The sequence below is a fragment of the Durio zibethinus genome, chromosome 3 (genome assembly GCF_047325235.1).
Source record: "Durio zibethinus cultivar Kanyao isolate XHJ-2024 chromosome 3, ASM4732523v1, whole genome shotgun sequence".
In the NCBI taxonomy this organism is placed as follows: Eukaryota; Viridiplantae; Streptophyta; class Magnoliopsida; order Malvales; family Malvaceae; genus Durio; species Durio zibethinus.
The window spans coordinates 33,626,883-33,637,868 of record NC_143164.1 but is presented as its reverse complement, the minus strand read 5'-3'; the positions used below and the strand labels follow the sequence as shown (position 1 = coordinate 33,637,868).

The window sequence follows — 10,986 nt, the reverse complement described above, 5'->3', positions numbered from 1 at the left end:
TTTAAATAACTGCATAAATCAATTAAATTAAATTTTCAATTCTTCATGTATAACGTTTTACCATATAAGGAATTACAAAAACAAAAAAAAAAGCTTTTATGCATTTTTTCCTTATAAAGTAATAACCAATCAAATGTAGAATGTCTTATATATGTGCTAGGTTGTTGCTTTGCTTTGTTTGAGGTGGATGGATATGGGAAAATTTAGAGAATTAAATTATACATTTGATAGATTTAAAAAATATATATAACTCATAAAAAATCAAAGCTCTCAAGATATTGATAAAATTATTTATTTAAAATGATTGATAATACAATTGATAAAAATCACAACCTAAGCAATTTTCCTTTTTTAAAAGCGTAAGATAATTTTTAAAAAATGGCTTTATTTTTTGTTGACTAGTAAGTCATTTTCTATTGACAAGTCAATTTTTTGCCAAATAAGGACCTAAAATTGTAGAAATCGTTTTCCTAAAATCATTTTTCGTGCAACAAATGGAGCTTTAAATTAGACTAAAGTTTTACAACTCAACTCCTTCATGCATCCTATATACCTTTTTTTTACAAAGGATGTTGCAATTTGAAAAAAAAATTACAAAAGTTAATATTTAAATTTTAAGTATGTTGGATGCTTTTTTAAAAAATAATTTTATAAATCAATTAAATTAAATTTGAATTCTCCGTATATATGTTTTGCCATATAAGGAATTACCAAAAAAATATTTTAGCTTTACACATTTTTTCCTTGTAAAGTAATGACCAGCCAAATGTGAAATGTCCTATATATGTGCTAGACTGTTGCTTTGCTTTGTTTTAGGTAGATAGATATGAAAAAATTTAGAGAATTGAATTATATATTTGATAGATTTAAAAAAAATCCCTCGTAAAATGTCAAAGCTCTAAAAATATTTATAAAATTATTTATTTAAAATGATTGATAATACAATTGATAAAAATCACAACTTAGGAAATTTCTCATTTTCAAAAGAGTAAGATAATTTTTAGAAAAGTGGCTTTATTTTCCAATGACAAGTCATTTTTTATTGACCAACCAGTTTTTTGCTAAAAATACACCTAAAAATGTAGAAATCATTTTTAAGAAATAATTTTTCTTGAAACAAACAGAGCCTTAATTTAGACTAGAGTTTTACAAACTCAACTCCTTCATGTATCCTATATAACTTTTTTTTTAAAAAGAATGTTACAATTTGGAAAAAAAAAAATACAAATTTTAATATTTAAATTTTAAATATGTTGGATGTTTATTTTTTTAAAATAATTGTATAAATCAATTAAATTAAATTTTGAATTCTCCATGTATAGCTTTTTTACCATATAAGGAATTATAAAAAAAAAATAATTTATCTTTATATATTTTTTTCCTTGTAAAATAATGACCAGTCAAATGTGAAACGTCCTATATATGTGCTAAGCTGTTGCTTTACTTTGTTTGAGGTGGATGATATAGGAAAAGTTAGAGAATTGAATTATACATTTGATAGATTTAAAAAAAAAACCTAGTAAAAAGTCAAAGATCTCAAGATATTTGTAAAATTATTTATTTAAAATGATTGATAATACAATGGATAAAAATCATAACCTGAGAATTTCTCCTTTTCAAAAGCATAAGACAATTTCTAGAAAAATGACCTTATTTTTCGTTGACCTGTTAGTTTTTTGCAAAACAAACACTTGAAAATGTAAAAATCATTTTTCAAAAGTTATTTTTTAAAAACAAATATAGTCTTAAATTAGACTAGAGTTTTACAACTCAACTCCTTCATGCATCCTATATAACTTTTTTTTTTTTACAAAGGATGTTGCAATTTGAAAAAAAAAATTACAAATGTTAAGATTTAAATTTTAAGTATGTTAGATGTTCACTTTTTTAAAGTAATTTTATAAATCAATTAAATTAAATTTTGAATTCTCAATGTATATGTTTTACCATATAAGAAATTACAAAAAAAGAAAAATTAGGTTTATATATATTTTTTCCTTGTAAAGTAATAACCAGCCAAATGTGAAATGTCTTATAAATGTGCTAGACTTTTGCTTTACTTTGTTTGAGATGGATGGATGTGAAAAAATTTTGAGAATTGAATTATACATTTGATAGATTTTTAAAAAAATACCTCGTAAAAGTTTAAAGCTTTCAAGATATTTATAAAATTATTTATTTACAATGATTGATAATACAATTGATAAAAATTACAACCTGGAAAATTTCTCAATTTCAAAAGTGTAAGACAATTTGTAGAAAAGTGGTCTTATTTTCCTTTGACAAGTCATTTTTCGTTGATCAACCAATTTTTTATCAAACAAATACCTAAAAATGTAGAAATCATTTTTCGAACTTTTTTTAAAAACAAATAGAATCTTAAATTAGATTAGAGTTTTACAACTCATACCCTTCGTGCATCCTATATAACCTTTTTTTACAAAAGATGTTGCAATTTGAAAAAAAAATTACAAATGTTAAAATTTAAATTTTAAGTATGTTGGATATTTATTTTTTTAAAATAACTATATAAATCAATTAAATTAAATTTTTTATTTTTTATTTATAATGTTTTACCATATAAAGAACTATAAAAAAAATTTAGGTTTATACATTTTTCCTTGTAAAGTAATGACCAGCAAAATGTGAAATGTTCTATATATGTGCTAGGCTGTTGCTTTGCTTTTTTTTTTTTAGGTGGATGGATATGAAAAAATTTAGAGAATTGAATTACTCATTTGATAAATTTTTTAAAAAATTCCTCATAAAAAGTCAAAGCCCTTAAGATATTTATAAAATTATTTATTTAAAATGATTTATAATACAAGTGATAAAAATCACAACCTGAAAAATTTCTCTTTTTAAAAAATGTAAGACAATTTCTCAAAAAATGATTTTATTTTTCATTGACCAACAAGTTTTTTGCAAAATAAATACGAAAAAAGCAAAAATCATTTTCTGGAAATCATTTTTACTGAAACAAAATGGAGCCTTAATTTAGATTAGAATTTTACAACTCAACTTTTTCATACATCTTATATAACTTTCTTTTTTTCTTAACAAATGATGTTGTAATTTGAAAAAAAATTACAAATGTTATTATTTAAAATTTAAATATGCAGGATGTTTATTTTTTTAAAAAATAATTGTATACATCAATTAAATTAAGTTTTGAATTCTCCATGTATAACGTTTTACCATATAAGGAATTACCAAAAATAAAAAAGAAAGCTTTATACATTTTTTTCCTTGTGAAGTAATACAAGCCAAATATGAAATGTCCTATGTATATGCTAGGTTATTGCTTTGCTTTGTTTGAGATGGATGAATATGGAAAAATTTAAAGAATTGATTTAAACATTTGATAGATTAAAAAAAAAACCTCATAAAAAGTCAAAGCTCTCAAGAGATTTATAAAATTATTTATTTAAAATGATTGATAATACAATTGATAAAAATCATAATATGAGAAAATTTTCATTTTCGAAAGAGTAAGACAATTTCAAAAAAGGTAACTTTATTTTTTGTTGACCAGTAAATTATTTTTTGTTGATTAACAAGTTTTTTACCAAACAAACACCAAAAAATATAAAAATTATTTTTCAAAAATCATTTTTAGTGAGACAAATAGAGCTTAAAATTAGACTAAAGTTTTACAACTCAAACCCTTCATGCATCCTATATAACTTTTTTTTTTTAGAAAGGATGTTGCAATTTGAAAAAAAAAATGCAAACGTTAAGATTTAAATTTTAAGTATGTTAAATAATTTTTTAAAAAAATAATTTTATAAATCAATTAAATTATATTTCATATTCTCCATGTATAAAATTTTAACATATATGGAATTATGAAAAAAATAATTTAACTTTACACATTTTTTTTTTTATAAAGTAATGAACAGCTAAATGTGAAATGTCCAAAGTATGTGTTAAGCTGTTGCTTTGCTTTATACAATTTTTTTCTTATAAAGTAATGACCAACCAAATGTAAAATGTCTAGGCTATTGCTTTGGTGGGTGGATATGAAAAAATATAAAGAATTAAATTATACATTTGATAAATTAAAAAAAAAAACCTCATAAAAGTCAAAACTTTCAGAATATTTATAAAATTATTTATTTTAAATAATTGATAAAAATCAATAAATTTCATTAAATCGAAAAGTTTAGTATTTTATTTAAATTATTGTTTTATATTGTTCAACACCAATTGAATTTAAAAAATAAAAAAAAAGTTTTAACCTTAGTTAACGTATTACTTTTTAATTAAACTCATGTCTTCTGCCTAAATTTTGCCACTTGGCGAATGTAAAACCTATCAAACCCCATTGGGGTAATTTCACGTCGCCCATTGTCTGGCTTCGAATACGCTTCCCTTTTTTAGGCACCCAAGTTCCATTTCGTTGTGCCACGTCACCCATCCCTGGATCCCACCCGTACGAACATGCCACTCATACAAGCTCCAAATAAAGAAAAAATGTCACCCCTCCCTTCCCTCCCCCCCCCCCCCCCCAAAAAAAACCCATTCTCAGCTGTATTACCAAAGGAACAAAAAACAAAAGCCACCCCAGCATTTGGCATTTGCTTTAAAGCCTTCTTCCCTCTCTCAACAAAACAGCTGAAATATCGGCCGACAGGTAATTCTCCCAAACCCAATAGTTCGGAGCATCCGAAAAGTAAAAAGGTTCAGGGTTCCTCATATTTGGTCTAATTAGTAAAACAGTTAAAAGGAAAGGGTAGAGTTTGTGGAAAGTGAGATGCCAATGGCGGCGGGGCTAGCATCGCCGAGGGAACGGTCTCAAGTGGTGGGGCCTGCGGTCGTACCGATGATGCAAGCTGTTCCGGTTGTTGCTGACGTTTTGGCTAAGGACACAATCATTTCTTGGTTCCGAGGGGAATTTGCAGCGGCCAATGCCATAATCGATGCGCTTTGCGGCCACATGGCGCAACTTCATGGAGGAGGAGATGAAGGATCGGAGTACGAGGCGGTGTTAGCGGCGATCCACAGGAGGAGGGTGAACTGGATTCCTGTGTTGCAGATGCAGAAGTACCACTCCATTGCTGATGTGGCGGTGGAGCTGAAAAAGGTGGCTGCCAAGAAGCTTGGAGGAGGAGATGTAGTTGACAAGGAGGAACTGAAAGGTGGTGGCGGAGTAGAAAACGATTCTTTGGGTGATGAGAAAGAGAAGGAGAAAGAGAAAGTTGCCGAGAAAGTGGTGGAAAATGAAGGAAATGCGGAAGTTGGTGATGCGGAAGAAGAAGAATCCTCTGAATATGATATTAATGATTCAGGTAACTTCATAACTAAAAGAAAACAAAAGTGATTTTGATCATAAAGTTGATTCATATATATATATATTAATAATGTGTTGTTTCTCTGTTTGATTCTTTTCTGTCTCTAAAATGCCAAGTTTGATCGTTAGGTAAAGGTTTCATTGTTTTTTTTTTTGGGGATAATTTTGGTGTTTTCTTATTGAAATTTGTGACGCAAAATCAGGCCGAGTTACCGGGATTCTAGAAAAAGCTCTGAACTTGCTCTGTTTTCTTCCATAAATGCTATGCGATCAGTTGTTTTCAATCCTTTTCTGTTTTGTTACTTGAATTCTTCAAACGTCTTCTGTTTCTTGATCAATCAATAAAAAGATGAAAGGAAAAAGATCGTTTTTTTTGTCTGTTCTCTGGCTGCTTGAAAAGCAGAGAGGCGTGAGGTGTTGAATCTCAAATTTCACTGTGTTTGGTAAAGCGAGAAAGTGGAATATAACAAACGCATCATGCCCTCCCTTTTCTTTTTACTTTCAATAAAAAAATTTAAAAAATTTAATCATTTTTCTCCATTTTCTGAGGAACCAAACAAAAGCATGTATTTCACCACGCGATCAGATATTCAACGTTTCTAATGCCTATTCACAATTTCCTTTGACTTGTGGGTGAGATTGTGTTTTATTTTTTTGGATGATTGGGGTTGCTGACAATGATGATGGATGTCGTTTTTCATCGGATCAATTTTCCCCTTCTATAAGCTTCTTCAAACTCACGTTTTCTTGATAAAAAAGTGTTCCTTCTTTACTTTTTGTTATGTTTCTGGAAGTGGACTGGAGTAATCTGGTTGGGTTATGTTCCCAAGGTTTAAGAGGGGGGTTAGGATTTCGAGGTGAAGACCGAGAGAGAGGAAAAAGGTTTGGCTGCACTCAGTGTTACAGTTAGTTTGGGGAGAGGCGCAAGCGCAACCTCTTTACATTGATCTTTGGGGGGACGCCTCCTCCAGATGCGTGAAATGATTTTAATGATAGGTGGCTTCTGATCATAACCGTCTGATCTTAATGTTTGACGTCACGGTTGCCGATTGCTGATTTCACGTGGGGCTTGCTGTTGCCGGGTAGTTAGGTTAGGCTTGGGAATTGGGTTGTTGGGGCTTTCGCCTTGCTTGCCTATGGAGTTTTAGATAGCTAATACCGATTCCCAACTGAAATGAGTCGAGCTGAGTCGACTCGTTTTAACTGGATTTGCTTTGGCATCTCAACTCTGTTGTTGGGAGGAGTGAGCGATCAAATGATTATACCTGATAATTCGTATCACCTATCGGTGTAAAATATTGAATTATTATGATATTTTATATAAAAATTATATCATAGTATCTATATAAAAATATAAAATATAATTTTTTAATTTTATTTAATTTATTTATGATTTTTTTAAAATTTTAAAATTATTTATTTTTATATTTTTTTATCAAATTATTATATTATATTTTAAATTATCAAATCTATCGTGATTAAATTAAATTCAACGACAGAAAAAACTGCTACTGTTTGGATAGCCGGTTGTGCCATCCGACATTGGGACAACATGCAATTTCTGTCTTTACATGGTAGCTTTAGCTTAGCTTCTAAAACTACAGAGACAGAAGTGACAAGCACACCTACATTTTTCCAGCTAGCAAGGGCAGGGGCCTGTCCGAGCTGTCAAATTGTGTTCCTATTCTAGCAAGGAATGTGAAGTAAATGAGAATAGTGTGTGTATATATATATATATATATATAAACATATATTTAATAAGGCAATATAATCAATATGATATTTGAATAGCCAAAATATAATAACAGATCAGGTGCCTGCCAAGCATAATTAATTTTTTAGTTTCTTTTGTTATCCAGTATTAGTTGTCCGTTAATCAACATACTTGCCTTGCAAAGCTAATGCTGTTTAACTATGAAATATAATTGAGTACTAATTTTTCGTATAATTTCGTTTAGTGCATTTTAAACATCCTTTTGTGCAATGGTGGTTTGTTTAATTAGTCAGATTAGACATCAAAACCTGTGGATAGGTTCTGAAAAACTGAAAAAAAAAAAAAAGAATGGGAGAAAATGTGGTCATCTTCTACTATCACAGGCTACTTTGTCTGAGAATTCACATTTGACCCCATGATTCCTTTTATTCAATAAGTTATATTTATATCTCGGGTAATGATTTCACTTCTTCTGGCAATGCAGGATCTCAGGAAGTTGAGCATGTTGAGGAAAACATTGACATTTGTTCTAACCATGAAGAATGTGATGCACGCCCTTCTCAGATCAAGTTGACGAAAGGTTTTTCTGCCAAGGAGCAAGTAAAAGGCCACTCAGTGAGTTCTTTCTTTCACAATTTAGTAGACATAACTGTCGTAAAGAAATGGAATTAGAGAGAAAAGATTTCCCATATTTCAATCTATTTCAGGAAAGAAAAAAATGGAGAAAAGATGGATCTGTTAGTTTTTACTAATTTCATGATAACTGTGACGCAGGTGAATGTTGTGAAAGGATTGAAGTTGTATGAGGACGTGTTCACTGATTCAGAGCTGGCTAAGCTGCATGACTTCGTGAGTGAACTTCGATCTGCTGGCCTGAATGGGGAATTGTCAGGTGCCATCCCACTTTAAAGCCTTGCCGAATTAAGCTTGTTTTAGAATATTAAGATGAAGATTTGAAATAGTTATCCCTTGTGTTGTAGCTTTGTTTGAACAGGTGTAGTCATTCATGTTTCCTGCTTGAGCAATTTAATAATCATCAGAAGTTAGACTGAATATTTGATGTAACGACTTCGAAGATCAATATCATCGTCCAAGAGAACTTTAAGTCAAGCACCTAGAGAGGCAATTTTAGCTGGTTTTAGTCTGATAAGTAAGGGTTTTATACTTTTGAAGGAGGAGGTTCATGTGAAGCACATACCTCAACCCTTTGGGTCACTTTATGTGTTTAGACGTAGATTTCACGAAGTTCTCAATTGGTACAGACAATGCTTAATAGCCTTTTCTTTTTGCAATTAATTTTTTATATGAACTCTTTTAATCTCTCTTCTGATTAACAGTTTTCTATTTTATTGTAATGGATTTGAGCTGTGGACCTTTTACTTCATTAATTTGCAATTGCTTGTCATTCCTGGAGTCTCCAGTATTACCTGCATCTTTTTCTTGCCTCATATAGCATCTTCTTTCAATTGATATTCAAGAGTTTGTTAGTAAACAAAATATGACTACAGCAATATTTTGGCCATTTCTTTGCTTCTGAACTTCTTACTGATTCTTTTTTTTTTTTCTGGATGACTGCAGGGGAGACTTTTATTTTATTCAACAAACAAATTAAAGGAAACAAGCGAGAGCTGATTCAGCTTGGTGTTCCAATTTTTGAACATATTACAGAACAGCCCACAAGTAACAACCAAACAAGTAAGACCAACCACTATCAATTAGTGATACGGTTTGGTTTCTCTAGTTTCTTAATTTGTTCTTGATCATTAAGAGTGATCAATTATTAATCCAGTGTCATAAACAATTTTCTAATTCACCTTTTTTTCCTTTAAATGTTTACAGTCAATATAGAACCAATTCCGGCTCTCCTCAAAAGTGTCATAGAACACCTGGTCCAGTGGCAACTTATACCTGAATATAAGAAACCCAATGGTTGCATCATTAACTTCTTTGATGAGGTAAGCCTTTTTGCTGTCCTGTCATTGTCATTCCCATCTTTTCTTGTTATTTGATAGAGTAAGCTGCGATGTTCACAGTCCATATGCCATCTTGGTTTTAGTATTAAATTATAATTAAAGAGAGTAAGGATCAAAGTGATATAATAATGTTTCTTCAATGCAGGGTGAATATTCGCAGCCTTTTCTTAAACCTCCACATGTGGACCATCCTATATCCACTCTTCTCCTCTCTGAATCAACAATGGCTTTTGGGCGCACTCTTGTGAGTGATAGTGAAGGCAACTATAAGGGGCCACTCCAACTTTCATTGAAAGAAGGGTATGTTCTGAGTTATTTGAATTTGATTTGTACTCTTGGAAGTTAGCTGAATTGATAATTTATATAAATTAATGATATTGGACTAACAAGGGAACCACCATTAGTAAACTATGACAAAAGAAGACACTGATAAAGCAGCTTAGGTACAGAATTGCTAATATTGCAAGTTCTACGTCAGAGTTCACTGCTTCTATTGAATAGGAGTGACATTGTGTAATTTAGTTTGTTTATGGTGCTAGAGTTTGCATACAATCAACATTGCTTTTCTGATTATATTGGTGGCTATATGCTAGGGTCATACTTTGAAAAACTAACATTAAACAGGGGCAGCTTCTCATTTCTAAATGTTACTCTCTGGCATTGCCATGATGTTTTGATTGTGAACATGTGTTTTGGGTTCTCTCACTTCTTAATATATACCATGTGTTTAACCTTACTTGACAAGCAAGTTCTGTATCATATTAGTGCTATTCTGCAGGTCTCTTTTAGTTATGAGGGGAAACAGTGCTGACATGGCAAGACATGTCATTTGCCCATCTCTGAGCAAGAGGGTCAGCATTACGTTCTTCCGAGTTCGGCCTGATACCAACCAAGGTCAGTCACCACCAACTACCCCCCAGACTAGTGCCATGACTTTATGGCAACCAGGTTTCCCTGGTCCATATGCAATGTCAAATGAAGCTCTTAATGGCTATGAGGCACTGGATATGATGCCGAAATGGGGAGTCCTCCGTGGTCCTGTTGTCATGCTAGCTCCTGTGCGCCCAATGGCAGTGAGCCCCAGAAAACTTACTCGTGGTGGCACGGGGGTCTTCTTGCCCTGGACTATGGGATCAAGAAAGTCTCCTAAGCACCTTCCACCGCGTGCCCAAAAGGGAAGAATGCTTGCATTGCCTACTCCTGTTGAAACACATGTAGCAGAGTCCACTTCTGAACCAGGCATCAATATTGAAGGGAAATAGGTATAAGTTTAAGCTTGAGGCAGCCTTAGGGCCAAAGCAATATGAATTGTCAAAGGCATTGTTCATGGGCACTTCTTGCTCTGAAAGAGCATTTACTTACTATAAAAATGCGGCTCAAGCTTCTTAAGGGTTTGTTTGTTTTTCCCTTCATTTTTTACTCTTTCTTTTTTCTTTTCCTCCACAAGGTTAGGTTCTATCAATTGCCACAATAGGGGGCTTTAAAGGTAGTTGAGCTTTAAGTTGGAGTGTGAATTAACTCTACTAACGGACGGAATTTTGTACTAAGTCATTTATATTAAATTTTCTTTTACAGACAGATATAAGTTAGTTTCTGGTTATCTGTTTTATATGGGATAGTGTAAATTTGCTACTAGCGGTAGTGATCAAAGTTTATCATCAATTTTTTGATTGGTATTTTAATTTTCAAACAAATTTGTTTTTGAAGCAAATCAAACATGCAGTAGATCCTCGTATCTTCTTATAGGTGTCTGTTTGGCAGCTTGTGAAACGTCACAGTAACACATTTCGTTTCTTCTAAGTGTAAACTATAGAAAATCTGTTATTCTCAGTCAATAAATATTAAACTCGACAATTTTTAGATTGACAATTCGTATATTTGTGTAATATTTATTTCACGTCAAATACATGTAAAATATAAAAATTATCGTATTATAATTCGTATAAATTAGACCAAACATAAAATATATTTTTTTAAAATTTTCCCAAAATTTGTATATAAATTTT

General features: G+C 31.2%; 1 protein-coding gene across 1 annotated transcript; it reads left to right on the top strand.

Moving 5' to 3' along the window:
* Window positions 1-4,523: 4,523 nt before the first annotated feature.
* LOC111283493 (RNA demethylase ALKBH10B-like) lies at window positions 4,524-10,589 on the top strand. Its single transcript, XM_089758553.1, has 7 exons — window positions 4,524-5,291; window positions 7,492-7,622; window positions 7,782-7,899; window positions 8,586-8,702; window positions 8,847-8,962; window positions 9,126-9,280; window positions 9,759-10,589. The coding sequence occupies exons 1-7, from the start codon at window positions 4,757-4,759 to the stop codon at window positions 10,240-10,242; spliced, it is 1,656 nt and encodes a 551-aa protein (XP_089614679.1). The 5' UTR covers window positions 4,524-4,756; the 3' UTR covers window positions 10,243-10,589.
* The last annotated feature ends 397 nt before the right edge of the window (window positions 10,590-10,986 follow it).